This window comes from Macrotis lagotis, chromosome 7 (assembly GCF_037893015.1).
Source record: "Macrotis lagotis isolate mMagLag1 chromosome 7, bilby.v1.9.chrom.fasta, whole genome shotgun sequence".
NCBI lineage: Eukaryota > Metazoa > Chordata > Mammalia > Peramelemorphia > Peramelidae > Macrotis > Macrotis lagotis.
The window spans coordinates 201,686,611-201,710,509 of NC_133664.1; the positions used below are offsets into that span (position 1 = coordinate 201,686,611).

Consider the following 23,899-nt stretch of genomic DNA (forward strand, 5'->3'; position numbering starts at 1 on the left):
AGTATATTGTATTCCAAGCCCTATGAGCTTCCAATGTAGTTGCTGCTAAGTCCTGTGTGATCCTGACTGCAGCTCCACGATATTTGAACTGTGTCCTTCTGGCTGCTTGTAATATTTTCTCTTTGACTTGGGAGTTCTGGAACTTGGCTATAATATTCCTAGGGGTTGGTTTTTTGGGATCTCTTTCTCAGGGGGATCGGTGGATTCTCTCCATTTCTATTTTTCCCTCTGCTTCTAGAATATCAGGGCAATTTTCCTGTAGTAATTCTTTGAAAATGATGTCAAGGCTCTTTTCCTGATCATGACTTTCAGGTATTCCAATAATTTTTTTTTTTAGTTTTTTCCAAGGCAAATGGGTTTAAGTGGCTTGCCCAAGGCCACACAGCTAGGTAATTATTAAGTGTCTGAAACTGGATTTGAATCCAGCTACTCCTGACTCCAGGGCCAGTGCTTTATCCACTACGCCACTTAGACGCCCCTATTCCAATAATTTTTCATTTATCTTTCCTAAATCTGTTTTCTATATCAGTTGTTTTTTCAATGAGATGTTTCACATTTTCTTCTAATTTTTCATTATTTTGGTTTTGAAGTAATGAGTTCTGATTTCTGGTAAATTCATCAATCTCCCTGAGTTCTATTCTTTGTCTGAAGGATTTCTTTTCCTCAGAGAGTTTTCTTATCTCTTTTTACATCTGGCCAATTTTGCTTTTTGAACCATTCTTCTTATCAGTAACTTTTTGGACTGTTTTATCCATTTGACCTAAGCTGGTTTTTAGTATGCTATTTTCTTCAGCATTTTTTTTTGGATTTCCTTGACTTGGCTGCTGACTTCATTTTCATGTTTTTCCTGCATCTCTCTCATTTCTTTTCCCAGTTTTTCTTTTAACTCCCTCATTTGATTTTCAAAGTCTTTTTTGAGCTCTGTCATAGCCTGAGCCCAATTTCTGTTTTTCTTGGAGTCTTTAGATGTAGAAGCTTATGTTTCCTCATATTCAGATTGAGTATATTGATCCTTCTTGGGATCATAGATAATGTATTTCTCAATGGTGTTCCTCTTTTTTCTCTGCTTGCTCATTTTCCCAGCCTAAGCCTGTTTTTGGGGTGCTTCCTGGGTTTTTGGGACACTCCCCAAGGGTCTCAGTGTGTGAGGCTCTGTCCTCCCTCCTGGTCTGTGAATGACCATATGTGCGCCCCCTGTGCTACAGGGCTGAGGTGGAGGGGGCCCCTGCTGTTCTATGGGGGGGGCCTAGACTGTGATCAGGATTTGAATGTGGTCAGTGCCCCAGAGTCCTGTTCCAGGGGCAGATGACAGAGCTGGGCAGTCTCTCTTCACTCCCCTCCCTCAGCTCAATGGGCTCATGCCCTGTGGGCCCCTGCTTACAGGCTCTGACTGCTTATGTTTCCTGGATCTGGAATGCAGTGGCCATACTCCTTGCCATGTGCCCTGAGGGCTGGGCTTCACGTGCTCACTTTGGCAGAGGTTTCCCCAATTTGTGTCTGGTGCTCCCCCGGGCATAGCTCAGGAGACTCCCCTGCTGCTGGGAGCTGCGGCTCCCAGCACCCTGGGGCTGTCCCCAGGAGGCTGAAGTTCTTTCACTCTGGTGGGCCACCCCTCTTGCAGGCCGCCCCTCCACCTCCGGGGAGCAGATACTTTCTGTTCTTTTCCAGGTTACCTTGAGTAGGAGAACTGCCTCACTAGGTCCCTCTGTGGCTTCTGTCTCTCAAAAAGTTAGTTAAAGTCCTTAGTTTCGAAGATTTATGAGAGAGCGCCTAAGACATGATCTGCTCTTGTCGCCATCTTTGAAAAATAAGTCTTAAGAAGGTCACTAGAGGGTGGCTAGGTGGTGCAGTGTATAGAGTGCTGGCCCTGGAACCAGGAGTATTTTTTTTTTAAAAAGGTCACTAGAAACTCTATAGGAGGAAGGGATAAAAGTGGAGAAATTTGAAGACTAGGATGGTTGGTGAAGGGAGGCAATGGGGGAAATGAGGGCCTGGGAATGGAGAAGAAAGAGCTATTGTCCCTAAACTTCAGTCATTATCCTTGGGATAACTGGACTCAGTTTGGGATCTGAGAGAAGGATTACCTTGCTGGAGATCTCAGAAGTGGGGCAATGCTTTGTGATTGCAAGTGCAAGGTTATTTCCTTACTGGTGAACTGAGGTTATTTTTTCCTGAAAGGAATCATGAAACTGAGATCTGTAGGGTCTTCTGGATGAATGTCTAAGGATTACAGCAAATAGCATAAAGAGGAAGAACTCAGGTCTTTTTAATTTATTTTGCTGACTTAGAGAACAGGATGATTAATGTAAAAAAGCAAAGTCTTTGCTTTTATTCTACGTAGGTATTCAAAAGTTGATGTGGGTAACATAACTGCATAAATCATTTACTGGGTTAAAAGAAATGATCATAGGGCTAGAAGGGATCTCAGAGATGATTTCTAAGTCCAAAATCCAATCCCTTAATTCTATAGATGATGACACGGAGGTCCAGGGAAGTTAAAGGACTTCCCCAGTATACAGGTAGAGGTGAGATTTGAATCCAGAGTCAGTGTTTTTTCTGTTATGTTATATGGAAAGAAAAACACCTTTTCTTTTATCTCTTCTGGATCCAGACCAATGATAGTGGTACCATTGAGTCAAAGGGGGCACACAGTTTTATAGACTTGGCATAGTTCCAAATTGTTCTTCAGAATGGTTGGGTATGCTCATTTATTAATTTTCAGAGATTAGGTGCATTGGAGTCAAAACTCCCATCCTCATGTAAAAGTACAAAAAATGCTATGCTATTTAACCACAGTTCAGTTTAACCATTATCCAGAATTTCTGTATAACATACTGATGTTCTTTTTTAGAAAATACTTTTATTACTTTTGTTAAATATTTCTGAATTACATGTAAAAATGTTTTACATTACTTTTTTTTTTTAACAGTTCAAGTGCCAAATTATCTTCCTCCCTTTTACTCCTTCCTTCTTGAAGGTAAACAATTGGTTGGGCTCATACATGTGACATCATGCAACATTTTCAGATTAGTCATGTTGCAAAAAAACAAAATAAAAATTGAAAAATGAAGAAAACATGCATCAATCTACATTTAGAATTCATCAGTTCACTCTCTGGAAGTGGATAGCATTTTTCATCTCATGCCTCCTTTGGAATTGTTTTGGATCAATGTTTTAATTAGAGTAACCAAGTCTTTACAGTTGATCATTTTTATAATATTACTGTTCCTGTGCATAAATAATGTTCTATGAGTTCTACTCACTTCATCTTGCATGAGTTTATGTCTTCCCAGGTTTTTCTGAAACTGTTCTGCTTATCATTTCTTATAGCACAATAGTATCTTATCACAATAATATATCATAATGTGTTCAGCTACTCCTCTATTCCCCTTCTAATTCTTTGCAACCACAAAAAAGAGTTGCTATAAATATTTTTGTACAATAGGATCTTTCCCCTATTTTTTAGATTTCTTGTGACTATAGACTGAGTAGTGGTACCATTTGCAGTTTTATAACCCCTTGAGCATAATTCCAAATTCTTCTCCAGAATGGTTAAATTAGTTTGTATAATGTTCCAATTTTCCCACATTCTCTCCATCATTTGTCATTTTCTTTTTTGTCATCAATGTGATAGGCATGAAGTGGTACCAGAACCCAATTCTTCTTCCCTGGATACTCCCTTCCCCAAGAATTGATTTAATTTGCATTTCTCTAATCAGGAGTGATCTAGAGCATTTTTGTGTGACTCTTGATAGCTTTGATTTTTTTCTTCTGAGAACTGCTTCTTCATTTCCTTTGACTTTATCAACTGAGGAATGGCTCTTTTTATAAATTTGACTCAGTTCTCTACATAATTGATAAATGAGACCTTTATCAGAGAAATTTATTATAAAGTTTCCCCCCCACCATATCTTGTTTTCCTTTTACTTTTGGCTGCATTAATTTTATTTGTACAAAAGTTTTTTTAACTTCATGTATTCAAAATAATCTATTTTTACCTCCCTTGATCCTCTCTGTCTCCAATCATAAATTCTTCTTTTACCTGATAAATTCTCAGAGACAAGAGAATGTATTTATAAGTCTCATATATACAGCATAACAGAGTGGAAATAAATTTTGATTTGGAAACAGATAATTTTGGGGTGAATCCCAGCTGCTACCTGCCTGCTCTTGGAATCATTCGCCTTCTCTGGATCTTAGTTTTTCTATTTGTAAAAGAAGGAGGCTTAGTAGCTTGTAACTCTAAATTTATGATTTTATGAATATGGTTCAGTTAATGCTGAAATCCTCAAAGAAAGAGAGGGGTAGGGAGTGACCAGGAAAGAAGAATTGGGGTCTATGGTAGAATGAGAGTAGCATTAAGTAGTAGGGGAAAGTATTATGAGCTTTTAATGTGAGTTTTTTTTTAAATGTTATTGGAGAATAAGGAAAAGATTGACCTACCCTTCTCTTGTCTGAGTTGGGGCGGGGGGAGGGGGGGAGTCTCTAATTCTTTTTTTTTTGTGGGGAGGGGTGAATATATTGAATTCAATTTACTTTTTAGAATTTTTATTTTTCCAATTACATATAAAGATAGTTTTCAACATTTATCTTTTTGGAAACTTTTGAGTTCCACATTGTTCTACCACCCTCTCTTCCTTCCTCCATTCCCATGAGAACAATCTGATGTAAGTTGTACATGTACAGTTATTTTTAACCTATTTCCATATTAGTCATGGTGTGAAAGAAGAATTAGAACTAAAGGAGGGAAACCATGAGAAAGAAAGAAAAATATAAAATAAATTTACAAAAGTGAATATAGTATGTTTTGCTCTGCATTCAGGCTCCATAGTTTTTTCTTTGGATATGGATGGCACCAGCAATTCTTTTTTTCTTTTCTTTTGATTTATGAAAAGTTTTTTTCATTTTAAAGATTTTATTGGGGTGGCTAGGTGGCGTAGGGGGCAGCTAGGTGGTGCAGTGAATAGAGCACCAGCCTTGGAATCAGTTGTACCTGGGTTCAAATCCGACCTCAGACACTTACTAATTACCTAGCCATGTGGCCTTGGGCAAGCCACTTAAACCCACTGCCTTGAAAAAAAAAATCTAAAAAAAAATTTTATTTATTTTGAGTTTTACAATTTTCCCCCTAATCTTGCTTACCTCCCCGCCCCCCCCCCCAGAAGGCAATTTGCTGGTTTTTATATTGTTTACATGGTATACAATGATCCAAATTGAAAGGTATGAGAGAAATCATATCCTTAAGGAAGAAAAAATAAAGTATAAGATATCAGTTTTTTCTCCTAAGTTAAAAGTAATAGTGCTTGCACCAGCAATTCTCAATGGAAACTAGGAGCCTGGGTCATTGGGAATTGTTTGGTTTCTACAGTGTTAACATGAAACAGGAATTAAAAAGAGGTCAAGAACAAATGAAACAATAAAGGACCTATGAAGGAAGATGCTATCCACTTCCAGAGAATGAACAGATAAATTGATGAATGCATAGTATAGTTTTACATATGTTTATAAATCTGTATTATGTGGTGGCCTTCTCTAATGTAGGGAGGGGAGGGAGATTGTTTAGAACTTGAAATGTAGCAAAAAATTAAATTAAAAAAAGAAAAAATAACGAATGGGAGAGGACATTGATGGAGGGAGGCAGGGTAATGGGAGGAAAGAGGCTACAAAATACTATTCACTTCTCAGATATGTGTTAGTTACTGGAGGTAGATGGAAACAGGGGAGAAGATAATTCATTTTACACCTTTGGGTTCTGGATCAGTCATGTTAATATGTGTGCTGCTTGAGAAGCAATTGTAATCTATCAAAGAGATTTTCTTTCCCTATAGTAGTGGTTCTCAAAGTTTTTGGTTTCAGCATCTTTTACACTCTTCAAAATTATTGAGGACCTCAAATAACTTTTGTTTATGTGAGTTATATCCATCGCTATTTATCATATTAGAATTAAAATGACTTGGTGTTAATATGAAAGTAGTTTTTACTCTGAAGACTCACTGAAACCATCCTTTGAGCACCTCAGCCCTATGGTGATTTCTGAACCAACACTGGTGCAACTTCAGGGGCTCAGGCCACACCTTCCATTATGCCCTTGAGCCAGCCCACATAATTGAGGACCTTGGTGTAGAAGCCATAACCTTTGTGGCAGTCAATGCCCCAGGATACAATTCCGGTGGCCACCCAGCGTTCTGTAGTGTTGTCCCATACTGCAAAGACTCCTCCACTGTCCCCTTGGCAGGCATCTTGCTTTAGAGTACTGTCTCCAGCACAGAACATATTAGAAGAAAACACCTCAGTTCTATTTTTCTCCAGAAGCCAGGTCTCACAAGCCTCTCGCTTGGCAATGGGCAGATGCACATATTTCAGTTGATTAACCAGCAGACCCTGTTCCATACCAAAGCCACTGACAAAACCCATTAAGCCACTACCATAGAGTGTCTCATTGTCTGGCAAACAGATGGGGAGGACATTGGGGCTCAGGGGGACACTGTTCTCTAATTCCAATAGTGCAATATCACCCTCAAAGTTGTTTGACTCTTCTTGGTGGTAGTCTGGGTGCACAATGACCCTCCGGACAGAATGAGACCCCAGTTTTATGATCTCCTCTATGTCTGTATGTCCTAGGAAAACATTCACATTCTTGTTCTTCTGAAAGAAGCTGTCCTTTGGGTAGATGGTATGAGCAGCTGTAAGGATCCAACGATCACCAAGAAGGGCTCCTCCTCCACGTCCGTAGTTGAAGGTAAGTGCCTGCCATGGGAAATTTCCCAGCTTTGCTTTGGATACACCAAGAGTCCCTTGGTCCTGGTCAATAGGAGTGGATGATTGTCCACACACTGGAAGTCGAGAGAGAGAAGGAGGAGAATATCATTTATATCATCATAATCAATGGTTTATTTCCATGGTGAATTGTCCACCATGTAAGGAGGGTTACACAGCTATACTGCTAAGGCTGAGGTTCATGAAAATAACTGTTTGAGACAGGTGTAAATCTTGAGTCTACAACAGGTAACAAGGCAAATAATAAAAAATTGTAGACAAAAATCTTTTTGTTACAGATAAGTGAATTGAGTCCTTATTTTGGAATTAATCACATGTTATAAGAAGAAGCAGGGCAAGGAAGACAGAAAACTGTCCTGCTGCCTCCAGATAATCTGGCATTTATTCTCTCAATTCTTGAGGCAACTTTCTGAGATTATGAATTGAAAAGAGGTTCCAACCTAACAACAAATCCATTAGTTTCCTATACTAATGAAATGAAAGCTCTAATAACTGTGCCTATTTTTCTCTTAATGCTTCCTTCTTTCTTGGGATCATTGGGATCTTGCCTTTTGGCATTTTGAGCAAAATGATGAAGGATGAAGAATATTGATTTGTCTCCTATGTGGTCTTTTCCCCTCCTTTTCAGTATGTATTCATCCATCCTCTCTACCTGGCTCATATTACCTTGGGAGTCTCTCCAGTTTCAAAGGAAAGTGATTAGCAATTCATTTGTTTAGAGGTATTAGTGATAAGTTGGGTTCCCCTCTCAGTGAATATTGGCATTTTAAAAGAAAGGACCTTAAATCAGAGGAATTGAAATATAATGAAGAGATTTTAGGCATCTGAGTAGAAGTGACTTTTTTAGGGTTGGGAAGGGTGATTTTTTTTTTTTTTTTTTTTTTTTTTTTTTTTACTTTTTGCAAGGCAATGGAGTTAAGTGGCTTGCCAAAGGCCACACAGCTAGGTAATTATTAAGTGTCTGAGGCTGGATTTGAACTCTGCTACTCCTGACTCCAGGGCTGGTGCTCTATCCACTGTACCACCTAGCCGCCCAGGGGCGATTCTTGAATTATGTAGGACTGCTTAGTCAGAGTTTTGTATGAATTTCTTCTCCTTCACCCTACTTGACATTCCCCTGCTATGTCCCTCTGTCACTGTTTTCATCCTCAGTAGAATTTTTTAAATCTTGAAAGGAAAACTCTTCCAAAGGTCCTATCTCAGATCTTTCAACCCCACCCCAATCTGGGATCACAGTCTGGTTCAGTGCTTCCTAATTGTCATTCTGTCAACCATTATTGAATCAAATCTTATTTTTAATGTTTTTTAAAATCTTTTACTACAAAGGATCTTCTTCAAAATCTATAAACCTAAAAAATCAACTGCATTTTCCTCCTGCATCCTATTTCTCCCACCCTTGTCTCCCTCCTCTTGGTTCTTGTCCTTTGAGTCCCTGAGAACCTGAGGGTTGGAACAATCTGAAATAGAAAATTTAGAAATTGAACTCCATGAGAGACAGAATTTTCAGAAATAGGCAATGTGAGATTTTTTTTTTTGCTGTACTATGCATCTATGTAGTTAATGACTTTTTAAAACTTTTCTCAATGAAAAAATTTTAAAAAATATATAAAGGATGGCTCCTTGGGTAGGGGGAAGTATAAAGGGGAAAACTGAGGTAATATTAAAAACAAAACAGCAACAATATTTTAAGATGAATTATACTGTAGTTTTGAAAGGTAGCCATGGCCTAATGGATAGAAACTTGGTTTCTAATCTTTTCTGTGATACATACAGGTTGGGTGACCCAAACAACCTTCAAAGTTTCAGAGTAGAGGCTGATCAAGGGGAGAGAATTTCCTTGGGTGAGATTTCCTATAAGTGGTGGAATAGGTCAATTCACTGAAAGTTTTGAGACATGGGTTATGTTTTGGTTGGAAAATATCAGTCTAGTTGACCAATTACTATTTAAGTTCTGCAAAATTTGTGGAACAACTCTCATGGAATTCTCTGTATTAACAACCCTAGAAGTAAAATTTGATTAACTACTTAATATGTAAATGTTATGCTAATAAAAACTTGTGCCTCTTTCGGAAGAAGTGACTAAGGCATAACATATTTCTGGTTAGTAGGGTTAGTAGCAGACAGAGGTACAGTCAACTGCTCTACTCTGGGAGCAAAGGTTAGGGAGAGAATAAATCTTATTGTACCTTATTCAGTGGTATCAAAAATGAGATAGAGAGAAGACCTTGAAGGTATTTATATTTACTTAGAAAACATCATCTGTGGTGTACTGAATTTTTATTTCTTCTGTTAAATATTTTTCATTTGCATTTTATTTGGTTCTGGCCTTCACCTTGAAGTTTAGTGGACTGCATGCCCACTTGAACATCAAGTTTTACATGTCTGCCTAAAGATTTGCCTTTCCTCCTAGCAGCTAGTTGGCATAGTGTCAAGGAGACCCAAGTTCCAATCCTGTCTTGAACACCAGGCAAGTTTCTTAAATCTACTCAGAGGCAGCTGGTGGCTCAGTAGATAGTGTGCTGAGTTGAGAACAAGGCAGCAAGGTTGAGAAGATGTTAGAGATGATTCCATCTCATCTATCCCTCAAGACTTGGCAAGTCACTTAATTTCTGTCTGCTTTAGTTTCTTTATCTGTAAACATGAATAATAATAGATCGAATTCAATCATATTTGTAAAGCATTTAGCACAGTGACAGATTCACAGTAGGAACTATATAAATGCTTAATCCCTTTTCAGGCTTATTTTCTTTATCTGTAAAGTGGGGATAACACTTAATTTACAAGGCAGTTAGTTGTGAACATCAAATGAGATCTGTAAAATGCTTTGTAAACCCTACATAAATTGTTAGATATTGTTCCTGATATCTTAAGTATTTATACCAAAGTCACAATGACATTGAACCAACACATTCTAAAGGGCATTTTGTGTATATATGAGGACAGGAAGCAATGCATCAAGAGGCCTCTGTGTACAGAATCATAGAGAAGACCTGGTTTCAAATGCTGACTCCCTTACTTCCATAGCAGAATTAATGGAATGAGTGTAGAAGATGAGACAATTGCCTAAAGCAGAGGGTAGAGTAGAGGACACAAACAAGAAGGTAAGGGCAGCTGGGAGAAAAGAAAAATTCAGAAGGAAATTATAGCTATCTTCAGTATGAAAAGGACGATTATAGAGAAGAAAGATCTGTTTGGTTTCATAGGGTAGAATTAGGGAAGAATTGGTGGGGATGGGAGTAGGAAGCTGTGTCTGGTGGGAAGTAGCTAGATTCTTTTTTCCCCATGAGATTATTGTACAGAGGCCAAGGCTATCAGAGTTGGTATGACTCAAGCTCTGGACCAGTCTAGGGATGGGATCTTTTGTTTAATGAGTCATAAGCATTGATCCAAAGGCCCCTTGAAGTATAATTATTTTCTTGGGATAGGGCAATCCAGGGATGATGATTATCCCAGAGGGGAGAAGGTTGTTGTTGGATGATGGAACTAGCACCTCTTCTTCTGCAGTAGGGGGTGTATGTGCCTTTGTAATATCCCCGCCTCCCTATTGCCAGAACCTTTGTCACTTCCCTGAATTTTCACCTTCTCTTTCCTTTTTTTAGCATTGTTTTCTTTAATTAAAAATTTTATTTATTTTGAGTTTTACAATTTTTCCCCCAATCTTACTTCCCTCCCCTACCCCCCACAGAAAGTAATTTGTCAGTCTTTACATTGTTTTGATGTTGTACATTGATCCAAATTGACTGTGATGAGGGAGAAATCATATCCTTAAAGAAGAAACATAAAATATAAGAGATAACAAGATCAGACAGTAAGATAGCAGTTTTTTCCCTAAATTAAAGGAAATAGTCCTTGAACTTTGTTCAAACTCCACAATTCTTTATCTGTCACCTTCTCTTTCAACCCCATTTTCTCCAACTTTCTTGATGTTTAGAGCCAAGGTTGAAAGTGTAGTTGGCAGCAAAGGTGAGAGAAAGTTAGCAACTCTTTTAGGGATCCTAAATTCTTATTAGGGACCTGCCATCTAAAACAGCCCACTCATTTTACAGGGGAAGAAGATGAGGCCCAGGGTGATTAAGTGACTTGCTTCAGGTTCCAAAAGAATGTCAGAGGCAGGATTTGAACGAGAGTCCACCAATGCCAGTGCTCTTTCTAATGACATAGGGTAATCATTACTTAGAATGCATTTTTTAAGTTTAATTTGTATGATTAACATTTTCCTCTATCACTTTCTTAAGTCTAAACAATCATCAAAACAATATATTAAGTTCTGAATGATGGCATTTGTTGATTTTCTATGTGTAAATATTCATACTGAAAATTTAACAGTTAGTTCCCTGATCAGCTGGCTCCACGACATTGTATACCATGCTAGTTGGCTTCTATTTGATTCCATTCCATTTCAGTAAGAGCTGAATGAAAATCCATTCCTTTAGGACAAGTCACTCCCAACTCTGGTGTCTCAGTTCCTATAAAATTGATGATCCCCGAGGACTCTTTTAGTTCTTACATGATACTTTGAATGTCTTGGTGGGATTGACTTCAAGTCCCTTTTCAGCCCCCTTGCCCAAATCATGTATCTGTGTGATGTAAAGATTGATACTCCCCACCTCCCCTTTACTTCCCAAGTCAGGTTTCTGGGACAACAAATCCAAGACCAGACAACTGAATTTAGCCCTTAGTTATCAAGAATTGCAAAGTGGCTTGGGGAGGGAAAGAAGAATCCAGATCTGTAATTTCATTGGAATAGAAAGCTCCAAATGAGAAAACTTCCAGTGTAGATCAGCAACTTCTGGTTGCCAAGTGGTAAAGAGAAATTGCCCAGGGTAAAACAGCCAGGTCACCCCAAGTCCAGGGTTAGCTCTCTATCCACTCACTGGGGGTGGGGGTGGGGTGGGGGTGGCAAATGATAGGAGAGGCCTTTTGCCTATTTTTGGAAAAGGTTTTTTTTAACATTTAAAATGCAATCAACATGTTGCAGGTCAAAGTCCAAGGGTCACATTTGCTGATTCCTGCACTAGTCCATGAGAAATAGTGAGGAAGTTGACAAAAAGCTTGATTCCTAGGATAAGTAGAAGGGCAGCTTGCTCAGTAAAATAGATGTCTCTGCCTCCTGCCACAAGATAATGTTTCTATTCCCCTCCTGACTTTGATACTTCCTTGCTACTTAGGGTTTGCAATAGTTACAGGTTTAGAAATGCCAGTTAGGGCTGTGATGTCACTAATTGAAGTGAGCTGTCACAAGTTTACTCATCTGTTAAAGTCCTACTAAATGATGTCTTAGGTCCTAAAATTATCTATAATTATTTATATATTACACAATCTGCTCCTGTCTCTTTCTCTTAGACTCCCCCCTCTCTCAAAGCAATGGGGTTAAGTGACTTGCCCAAGGTCAAACAGCTAAGTAAGTATCAGAGGCTGGATTCGAACTTGGGTCCTCTTGACTCCAGTAAGGTCCTGGCATCTAATTGCACCATTGGCCTTCTCTTTCTAGGAGACCTTTTCTCCCTCACCTGGTTTTAAGGTTAATCTAAAGACAGGACTCCCTTTCATCTTTTTTTTTTAAGGTTTTTGCAAGGCAAATGGGGTTAAGTGGTTTGTCCAAGGCCACACAGCTAGGTAATTAGTAAGTGTCTGAGACTGGATTTGAACCCAGGTGCTCCTGACTCCAAGGCCGGTGCTTTATCCACTACGCCACCTAGCCACCTAGCCACCTAGCCACCTAGCCGCCCCCCCCCCCCTTTCTTCTTTTTGTCAGCAAGACCTTGTTTTTCCTTTCTCTGGTGCATAGGAGTCAGAAATTTGCTGGTTTAATGTTTAATTACAAGTAGGGCACATTTTAAAGGTTAATCTGCACCATTAACTTTCTCTCCAAATAATCAACAAAACAATAAATCAAGCCCTGATTTGCAGCATTTGCTAATTTCTGAAGTTTAATTGTTTACAGGAAAACTTTAATTGATGCCACCCCCCACCAGTTTTTCTGATTTGGTTCAGCATACACCTGATTGCTGGTCTTCAAGTAGAGACTAAGGTACTATATATATCACTACATATCAGATTTGTTATAGTGGGGATCTGGAGCAGCCAAGTGGCACAGTGGACAGAGTATGGGCCCTGAAGTCAGTAAGATGTAAGCTCAAATTCAGTTTTACACACTTAGTAGCTATTTGATCCTGGGCAAATCATTTCATCCTGCTTGCCTCAGTTTCCTCATCTGTAAAATGAACTGGAGAAGCAAATGGCACACTACTCCAGTGTCTTTGTCAAGAAAGTTGCAAATGGGATTATGAAAAGTTGGACATGACTTGGGGATCCCCTTTCAGGTGTGGGTTGGTATTTTTTTTTTTTTTTTAGGTTTTTGCAAGGCAAATAGGGTTAAGTGTCTTGTCCAAGGCCACACAGCTAGGTAATTATTAAGTGTCTGAGACCGGATTTGAACCCAGGTACTCCTGACTCCAAGGCCGGTGCTTTATCCACTACACCACCTAGTCGCCCCTGTTGGTTACTTTCTATGTAAGAGTGAAAAATACCTGAATTTCATTCCCCACCCACATATGTTAATTGGGGAAAATAAACTTACCTCCCTGACTCTCAGCCTCATCATTTGCAAATTGGAGATAGTACAATTTCTATATATGTAAAAAGAATAATTTCTTTTAGGGTTTTTTTTTTGCAAGGCAATGGGGTTAAGTGGCTTGCCCAAGGCCACACAGCTAGGTAATTATTAAGTGTCTGAGACCGGATTTGAACCCAGGTACTCCTGACTCCAAGGCCGGTGCTTTATCTACTACACCATGGGTAAGAATGGTTTAGTCACCCTTTTTAGCTCTAATTCTTGTTATATTGTTTCCTATTTCATTCCTTTTTCCTTTGTTTATTTCTTTTCTTTTACAGATACAAAGAATATAAGAACCAGAGGGTAGGGAAGAGGATTTTAAGAGATCATATTAGCAACTGTATTCTAGCCCAATCTCTCATTTTACAGGTAAATCTCATAAACCAAAGTTCTGTAAAGTAAAGGGATTTGCTTGGGGTTACATAAAGTGGTCATCTGAAGTTGTCAATCCCTTCTTAGTCAAAATAACAAGCATTTAAGGGCTTATTATGTGTCAGACATTAAGCTAAGTGGAGACCTTAAATATTTTTTCTTTAATTATTGCATGCTGACTCAGTGTTTGAGGGTTAATATGGGGTGAAGGGGATGTGGAGAGCATTGAAGACAAGGCTGTTGTGGGCTCTGCTTACCAGGTGAATGTTGAGGAATCTTCCCATTTCCTTTTCTATCTTTACATATGCTCTGGGTTAAGCCACTGAATGTTCCTTAGGGGACAACATAAAGAGATAAACTAAGGTGTTTATAATTTGGAGGGTGGGAGAGACTCATACACAGAAGGTACTTTTCTTGGGGGGTCTGGATAAATCTGTGACTGATTCCTTACCAGATAAAGACTGTTTACTGTCCTTGGCAGACACTGTCTTGTAATACAGCTCATGACATGGGTAAGAGATCTTATCTTGTTCAATATCTTCTTCAGGTCTGGTACCAGATTCAAAATCACCATAGGACAGATTTGGGGGAAGACTGCAGATCATGACTATAGGAAAAAAAAAAGGACTCATAAGCTCTTACTTTAGCCCCTCTCACAAAGAATTTCCTTTTTAAGTCACACTGAGGATCTTCCACCAACATTCCTCTGTTAAGATCTCCTTGACTTTTGAACTTATACCAGATCTCTAGCTACTGAGCTCTCTTTTGAGAGTTAGTTATAACTGCACATTACTTAGACCAGGTATCCTAATTCCAGTAGAGCCCCAAATGAACAGGATTTTGCTTCAGTCTACCAACATTTGGAGAAAGGGGTTGAATTTCCTCTTCAAGGTGACTAGTCTCTGTGCTTCACTTCTGGGTCGCCTGACTAAAATAGCATAATGGATCTACTTATTATTTCCAGTATCCCGTTGCCATGGTGCCTCTCTCTCTCCCAGTTTTATCTTCTTCCTAAACTCTTCAGGGACAGAGGTTGATTTCTCAGGGGCAGCTAGATAGCACTGTGGATAGAGTACTGGCCCTGGAGTCAGGAGGACCTGAGTTCAAATTCGGTCTCAGATACTTAATACTTAGCTGTGTGACCTTGTTCAAGTCACTTAACATCAATGCCTTGTAAAAACAAACCAAAAAAAAAGTTGATCTCTCATAAGACAGACCATCCCTTCTCCCTAAGAGATAGCATCTGCCTTCAGTTTATATTCTTTGAATTGTTGCCTTCCTTGACTAATTTTGCTCCAGGTTCAGATATAACTAGTTACATTCAGACTGTTTTGTGGTAAAGGGTATACTTTCTTTACAACCCTCATGTGATAGATGCTTACCCATAATTTGATAGTAGACCAGGAAGCTCTTGAAGAAAATGGCAGACCAGTTTTCCATACTGGAGAAGACTGTGGAGAAAGGCAACTTTATTCTCTTCCGCTAGGATATAAAATCCCTCTGGCTTCCTACAAATCCCAGTTCCCCACCAAACTGGATCATATAGATTCAACTTATTGAAAAATGAAAAGAGGAAGAGGAAAGAAGAAAAAGGGGGGATGGTTTAAGCCTAAGAGGAAAATCTTAGTTTCATGTTGGTTACAAGACACTTTCTGGATGACATGGTACACTTCACTACATAGGTCTCTCTCTTCAGTTGATCAGCATTCCCTTAGGCTCAGCTACTTCATCTACCTGGAAATTATTTGGAGTGGTATGAAGGCTCAATATTAGACCAATAATTGTATACTTTCCATACACTCTTTTATCTGTCTGACCTACTTCTGATTCCAAAATCATCTGACCATCATCAGGTGCTCAGAATGCCACTTGAGCTGTATTGATAACTTTTCTCTTTTCAGCCTGCTCCTGAATTCCTCCAATATCAAAAATAAGTATCCAACAACAACTCAAAATAGAAGACTCTACCAGTAACTTTCTTTCCTCACCATCCTGTTTAACTAATTTCAGAAATTTCCACCCTGGAGTATAGAGCACACAGCATATTTTAATCAGAAATATATTAAGAAATAAGTTTCCAGGAGCAGCTAGGTGGCGCAGTGGATAGAGCACCAACCATGGAGTCAGGAGTTCCTGAGTTCAAATGCTGCCTCAGACACTTAATAATTACCTAGCTGTGTGGCCTTGGGCAAGCCACTTAACCCCATTGCCTTGCAAAAAAAAAAATCTAGAAATAAGTTTCCAATACCAATTAGTGTATTGTTGGTTTCCCCAACAATTGCTTTTCTTCTAAAAGCAAGAACAAATGCCTTTATAACTCCTCTATCTTCCTCCCATCCCAACACCCAGACACACCCAGACACATAGACACACTCCCATGGGTTACATCAACAAGATACTCCATCTCATAAAGAAAATAAATCTACATATATGGGTTTATGAGGTTCAAACATTAAGTTTTCCTTATGAAATATTAATATGACTTAAATGCTAGGAAATTTTCCCATCAGCTAAAGCCTGATTACCTATATATCTCCTGCAGCATGTTATTTAGAGTCAGAGGACATAGATTTAAATTCAGTCTCTTGCCACTTGATCTTGGGAAAACCACTTAAGCTCTATGGCATGCATTTTCCTTGTCTGTAAAATGAGGGGGTTGGATTTTCTGATTCCTTCTAATCTATGATCCTGTGATCATTTTAATCTACTCTGTGAACATAATATTAGTCTATATATGAGTTACTGAGGTGCAGTGGGAAAAAACCCCTCAAAACAAAAAAGAGTTAAAGCATCCAAGTCATAGTAATAACTCTGTGACCTTAGGTACCTTTCAAGGTCTCAGTTTCCACAACTGTAAAATAAAACCTTGCATTGGATTATATTTAAAGTCCCTTCTTGAGCTGATGCCTTATGAGATTATGCCAGCTTTTTATTATTTGTTGTAATAGAGGGGAGCATTAGTTCTCAAAACAACAGGATGTTTTAAAAACATATAATTAATTCAATGATCATTTAGTTATATTTGAAATGTATCATTATGATAGCTTTAGCAGTGGGCTTGCCTTCTTAAGTATGTAATCTTAGATTTATAGTCAGTGATTTTTTTTTTCCTTCAGCCTACAAATTACTAGGTTTGGAGAAGTCAGTCTCAGGTAAAATTTTATAGTGAAGATTCATTTTGAAATTAATTCCTAACTAGCAGGTCTTCTGACTCCAAGTTCAGGGATTCATAATTTCATCTGTGGGCATTCTCCTCCCAATAGATTTCAATGTCCTTAGTAACCCCCCAATGGATCTGTCATATCTCATCAGTGGGAGTTTTCCCATCCACACTTTGTCACTAGACAGTTAAGTGGATGGCATGGTAGGTAGAGCACTAGAACCAGGAAGACCCAAGTTCAAATCTAGTCTCAGATACTTAATAGCTGTGTGATCCTGGGCAAGTCACTTAATTTTTATTTCCTTCAGTTTTCTCATCTGTAAAATGGGTATGATAATTGCCCCTGCCTCCCTGGATTGCTATGAGGACCAAATGTGAGTTTGAAAAATAGTAAGTGCTTTACCTATTTAATATTATCATTTAATATAATTTTATTTATATTGTTAAATTATTTAATAATTTAATATTATAGTTATTATTATAATCTTGTCCTTATTTCTCTTTAGAAGGTCACCCAATGTTCCAAGAATCTCTCTTCTCAGAATCACAGATACCAAAAGTTGAAAGGTATTTCAGATAAAAATTGTACCTGAACAAAAATCTCTACAATAAACCCAATAACTTTTCAATGCATTCAGTTTTTTAAAATTTATTTAAGGCAATAGGGACTTGCCCAAGGTCACACGCTAGGTTAATTATTAAGTGTCTGAGGCTAGATTCAAACTCAGGTCCTCCTGACTCTAGGGCTAGTGCTCTGTCTATTGCACCATCTAGCTGCTCCTGTTCTTGTTTTCTTTACAATTACTCTCTTAAATACAATTGAGATGATATGGCTTAACTAGGTCTCTTGCCAAGCTTCCTTCAAACTTGTTTATTCTTCTACAACTTCTTATTATTTTACAAAGTAATGCTACTTATAATTTCCCACTCTTTTTCTCTGGAAGATTTTGATGACAAGTTTATGGTTTAATAATATCTGCTCCTTATAACAATATTGAATTTAAAGGTCTGTAAAACTTTTACAAACATGCAATATCTTATTTGATTCTTATAACAACCTCATAAAGCAATTAGAACTGAGGCTCTAAAAAGTTCCGTGATTTACCTTGGTCACACAGATAACTAGCAGGTTTTCCTGACTCCAAGTTCAACATTCAACTCTTAGCAAGAATATTTCTCAACTTAATAAGAACAAGTTTTTATTTACTAAGGTTGTTTCTAGTCTCTTTTGGTATCTGTGTTGTGGTAATTACTATATATTAGTTAAAACTTCCTTAGGAAGTGTTGAAATTCTATACTGATGTCTGTTTTTTAAATCCATTTCCTATTTTTTTTGGTACCAAAAGGTTGCTTTAAATATGTCAGTTTGAGCTGCCTTAACTGAATGTCACATCTTTTTATTTTTGTTCTTTTTTTAAATTTAGTATTGCTTTTGATTTTTGTTCTAACAAGTTTAGGGTATAACTGTATACAAATAGTTGATTCAGAAACAGCTTCCTAATCTGTAACCTGTCATTTCTTGACTCTTAGAATAGAATCAGTTTCATTTTTCATATTGATGTTTAAGTGCTTATGATGTTTGTCTAGTACTTCTCAATTTTTTTCTCAAATAAAATATTCATGATAGGTTAACTATTTAGGAGAATCTACAAATCTTTGGTCTCTCATTTCCTATCTCTGAACCATGTTTTCAAAATATTTTTGCTATAATACCACTGCTGGGTCTATACCCTGACGAGATTATGAAAAAGGGTAAAAACATCATTTGTACAAAAATATTCATAGCAGCCCTGTTTGTGGTGGCAAAGAATTGGAAATCAAGTAAATGTCCTTCCATTGGGAAATGGCTTAACAAATTGGTATATATGTATCATGGAACACTATTGTTCTTTAGAAACCAGGAGTTTGGGAATTCAGGGAAGCCTGGAGTGATTTGCATGAACTGATGCTGAGTGAGATAGGCAGAACCAGAAAAACACTGTACACCCTAACAGCAACATCGGAGCGATGATCAACCTTAATGGACTCACTCATTCCATTAGTGCAACCATCAGGGATAATTTGGGGCTGTCTGCAATGGAGAATACCATCTGTATCCAGAGAAAGAACTGTGGAGTTTGAACAAAGACCAAGGACTATTACCTTTAATTTAGGAAAAAAATCCCATTATCTTATTATGTAATTTTGCTATCTCTTATACTTTATTTTTCTTCCTGAAGGATATGATTTCTCTCTCATCATATTCAACTTAGATCAGTGTATACCATGGAAACAATGTAAAAACTAACAGACTCCCTTTTGTGGGGGGTGGGGGGAGGGAAACAAGATTAGGGAAAAAATTGTAAAAACTCAAAATAAATAAAATCTTTCTAAGACTGCAAATTTTTTTCTATTTCCCCCCAAGTCCAGTATAAGAGCTAGACCAAGACATATGTAACATAAGGGATCATGCTTCAGATCCTTTGTAGTGAGTTGTCTTTTCATCACATCCCAACCCAACTGATTTTCTTCACTCTAGATCTGGCTCCATGCATCACCTTACTGTAAATAAGAGTTCTATTTAACATAGCTCCATTTCTCTCTCCAAAGTTACAGGCATCATAGTACCCAGGACTCCTACCAGGACACTATATTAAGGCTAAAGCTTGCACATATAACTATAATATTTCACATAATGGCCATCACCAAATCATAGCTGAAGTATATGTGCCTTTTAACCTTGTGAAGGGATCTGTCTTAGACTCCAAAGTTAAAATTAGTAAATAATTTTTTTCTAGCCTCTCATTTAGGAAGATGGCTTTGAATCCTTACCATCTTATCTATTGTATCAAACATTTATTAAGTACCTCCTACATTCCAGGAATTGTTCTTGGCACTGGGTGTATAAAGACAAAACCAAAAATGTCCCTGCCCTATAAAAGAAATTAAATTCTTTCAGATTATAGTTAGGAAGAATAAAGAAATAAGAAGAATTTAAAGGTAAGGTGAACATTGGAATATAGCTCTTTCTTGGTAAATCTGACTCCAGTGAAGTAATTCCTTCCTTGACAGGGTAATGGAGATACCAATACCCCACATAGATCCTCTATTTCTTCTGCTCCTGGGTATCGATGTGAAGAAACAACATCCTGACCAAAACCTCCTCACTCTTTCTTAATAGAGGTGATCAGGCAGTTCCTAATGCAACACTCAGGAGTTATTTTTGCAACAAGTGGGTTTCTTTCAGCAATCTTACTATGTTTCCATCTAGTTTCTATGTTTCCACCAATTCTGATGTCAGGATTCTGTCTGGCTATCCCTGAGGCAGCTGAGTACATAGTGGGTAGTGCCTCAAACATTCACTAAACCTCATCTATGCCTCAGTTTCCTCATCTGTAAACTAAGGGGCTGGACTTAAGAAACACTAAGATCTCTTCCAGCTGTTCTTCTCTGAGTCTCCTTCCAATCTTCAGATGGGTATGACCATGAGGCTGTAGATTCAGGAGAGACAGATGATTTAATGGAAAAGGTAATTGTGGATTATTTAGAGGCAGACTGTCATATGATTAGTTCTGTTATTTGTTCTCCCAAACCTTCCCCTCTACTGAGATTTCCTGTCTTTTCTGAATCTTTCCTCAACTAGGGGGCAGCTAGGTGGTGCAGAGGATAGAGTACCGACTCAGGAGGATCTGAGTTCAAATTTAGCCTCATACACTTAATACTTGCTTAGCTGTGTGGCCTGGGGCAAATCACTTAACCCCTTGCACAAACCAAAAAAAAAAAAAAGAAGACTCATTCCTCAGCTATAAAAAGGTGATAATAACAGCGCCCATCTCACAAAGTTGTTGTGAGGATCAAATGAGATAATGTTTATAAAGTACTTATTCTCTTTCCCTATTGAAGGCATCATCATTCTGGCATTGGTCTTCTAGGTTTTTAACCAGGTTATCCTCCATTCCTCACTTTCTGTCACCTGATAACAGACACTCAATTGCCAAATTTTACCCTTTCTACCTTCACAATATATGCCTCATTTGACCCCTTCTCTACCACCTTATTTCAAGGTCCCATTACTACTTGCCTGGACTATTGTAATGGCCACCTAATTGATCTCCCTGCCTCAAGTCTCTCCCCATGATAATCTGTCCTCCACACAGATGTCAGTATGATTTTCCTTAAGTATAGATGTGGTCAAATATCTCTAAATCAGGGGGTCTTGACCTGGCTTCCATAAATTTCTAAATAAAATGTTTTAATAGCTAGTTCAATATAATTGGTTTCCTTTGTAATCCTATGAATATTTTATGGATTTAAAAATTATTCTCTGGAAAAATTGGGACATTAATACACTATTCTTTTTTTTTTTTGGCTTGTTTGGTTTTTGCAAGACAATGGGGTTAAGAGACTTGCCCAAGGCCACACAGCTAGGCAATTATTAAGTGTCCAAGGCCAGATTTGATTTGAACTCAGGTACTCCTGACTCTAGGGCTGGTGCTCTATCCATTGTACCACCTACCTGCACCCACATTAATATACTATTGTTGGAACTGTGAACTGATTCAATCTGAAATTATGCCCAAAGAGTTATAAAATTGTGTTTACCTTTTGACCCAGCTATTCCACTATTAGGTTTATTTCCCTAGGTAATCAGGGAAAAAGGAACATACAGGTTCTAACATATAGCAGCTCTCTATATTGGCAAAGAACTAGAAATTGAGCAGATGCCTATCAATGGTTGAATAAATTGTGTTGTATGATTGTGATAAAATGCCACTATGACTTAATTAGTTTTTAGAAAAACACAGAAAGACTTGCTTGAAATAATGCAGAACAAAATGAGCAGAATCAAGAGAATATTGTATAAAGTAACAGCAATATTATTCAAAGAGTAACTGTGAATGATTAAGCTATTCTGAGGAATATGAATATTCAAATCAACTACAAAGGACCTAAGAAAAAAGATGCTTTCTGCCTCTAGAGAAAGGATATATATGGAAGTATGTACTGTATGGTTTCCCATATATATCTATGTTAAATATTAGCCTTCTCTAGTGTAGGGTTGGGAAGGAGACAATATGGAACTCAAAATGTAACAAAAACAAAGATTTAAAAGCTTGGGAGGGGGAACATTATCCTGAAAAGAGGGTTATAAACTTCATCAGATCTCCAAAAAGTTTGAGAGCTCCTTGTTCTAAATTAATCAACTCCCTATTGAGTCTAGAGTAAAATAAATAAATTCCTCCAGATGGCATTTAAAGTTCTTACAGTCTTATTTCAAATGATCTTCCCAGCCTTATTATAAAAAAACTCCTTTCATATTCTATGGTCCAGTCAAACTGGCTTTCTTTCTTTTTCTCTCACAAACCACTCCATGTCCTATCCTTATGCCTTTTTAATTAGCCCATGATTAGAATGCCCTTTCTACACCCCCTCCTCAACCTACCTCTGAGGATTCCTCACTCCTTTCACACCTCTCCTAGTGGTTCTCCCTCCCTCCAAGTATCTTGCATTTTTTCAAACACATATTTGCTTTGTATTTTCTCTGCATATGCTTCCATATATACATGTTGCTTCCCTTGATGGACTATAAGCTCCTTGAGACCAGGGAAATATACTCATTTATTTATTTATTTATTTATTTGTTTGTTTGTTTATTCTCTAGCCCTTAGCACAGCAGCTGACCAGTAAATACTTAATGCTTGTTGATTGATGATGTTGGGCAAATTATTTTTTCTCACTGTGTCTTAGTTTTTTCTTCTGTAAAACTAACTCAATTTGTCAGATCATTTCCTAGCTTTAAATCTTGGATCCTATGTATCCCTTTCCCCTATCTTAAATTTGAAGGCAAATACCAGAAAAGGAACCCAGGTTGCTAGGACTCCTTCTGGTACAGTGAAAGTGTCACTAACCAGGCAATAATTCTAAAGGAGGAACCTTTCCTGCCAAGTCCTAAAAACTGCCCACCATGCTTTTTCCTGGACATCAAGATATAGCTAGGAAAATCCAGGGGCCTCAGCTTCAGGCAAAGTCACTGGATGGTGCAGAGGGGAGGGAGATACACTGTATAGACTTGTAAAGTGTTCCCAAAGGAGCAGATATCACTTAAGAATCAGGTTGGGAGATGGAGTTTCTGGGATAGGTCTTTACTACCCCTGCCTGAGTCCTCAGTTCAGGGCTTTCTACTCCAGAGATCACCAAGAAAGTCTAATAGTCCTCTCTGGGTTTTTCCATTTCTTTTCCATGGGATTACCTCCAGCTCACCTCCCCTACCACTTCTCCCAGCTCACTCACATCTCGTATATCCAAGTTATAAGGTAGTCTTCGCTGGATTGCTCCGTAGGCTGCAGCAAGTGAATTTGTTCGCCTCTGGCAATAGAAGAGGAGATGGGACCAGGCTAGGACTGGAGAATTACTGGAAATGAGTTCCGTGCTAGGTCAAGTTCTCTTTTTCCAAATATCTGCAAAAGGCGACACCTGCTGTTGGAATAAATGAAATAACAAGACTTGGATTAGTATTTTTTATTTCATTTTGGGCATAGAGCAATCTAAGAAATGGTCAATCTTCTCTTTTAAATTTGCGTTCATTTTGTTTTTAATTTATGGAATAAAAGAAACATTTCTATATTATAGTAATAAAAATATCATTGCACCCGAAACTGCAAATCTGTACAATTTGTATTTCTTTTAAATATATTATATGGTCGGCATGTAAATTTCTTTTTTTCTTCCTTATTTTGTCAATATTATCAAACTTGAAGCTGAGCTACGATGCTAAGGGAGAAGACAGAGGAAAATTTAAGTGACTCACATCTGACTGATCCCTCCTCTGTCTCTTTTGAGTTTCTTTCAGCTTTTGTCTTTTTTGTCTCTACTGGCTTGCTTTTCTTCTATGAGTGGTTCTCTTATTCCCTTCCTTCAGGGATCTATTTGAAAAATGAGAGTAGGGGGATTGTTCTTTACTTCAACAAATGTGATGAATATTTCTGACCTCATTC

General features: G+C 38.0%; 1 protein-coding gene across 2 annotated transcripts; it reads right to left on the bottom strand.

Annotated features, from left to right (window-relative positions):
* Positions 1–1,874: 1,874 nt before the first annotated feature.
* Positions 1,875–23,340, bottom strand: LOC141493332 (complement C1r subcomponent-like protein). 2 transcript variants are annotated; one of them, XM_074194529.1, is made up of 5 exons: positions 23,196–23,340; positions 15,148–15,216; positions 14,217–14,372; positions 14,023–14,097; positions 1,875–6,833 (listed from the first exon to the last, which is right to left on the bottom strand). In XM_074194529.1, exons 2-5 carry the CDS (start codon positions 15,203–15,205, stop codon positions 6,064–6,066), a joined length of 1,059 nt encoding a protein of 352 aa, XP_074050630.1. In that variant the 5' UTR covers positions 15,206–15,216; positions 23,196–23,340; the 3' UTR covers positions 1,875–6,063. The 2 variants fall into 2 exon arrangements, with proteins under 2 accessions (XP_074050630.1, XP_074050631.1); XM_074194530.1 differs by lacking the exon at positions 14,023–14,097 and having other exon boundaries at positions 1,877–6,833; positions 23,196–23,336.
* Between the last annotated feature and the right edge of the window lie 559 nt (positions 23,341–23,899).

Bases quoted from the DNA above. Each gene is read 5' to 3' on its own strand.
- LOC141493332 (XM_074194529.1), bottom strand. From the start codon at position 15,205: ATGGAAAACTGGTCTGCCATTTTCTTCAAGAGCTTCCTGGTCTACTAT. The intron at 14,373-15,147 runs GTAAGCATCTAT...TTTTTCCTATAG, and splicing joins GGTCTACTATCAAATTATGG to TCATGATCTGCAGTCTTCCC. The intron at 6,834-14,022 runs GTAAGCAGAGCC...CTCGACTTCCAG, and splicing joins GATTCCTCAACATTCACCTG to TGTGTGGACAATCATCCACT.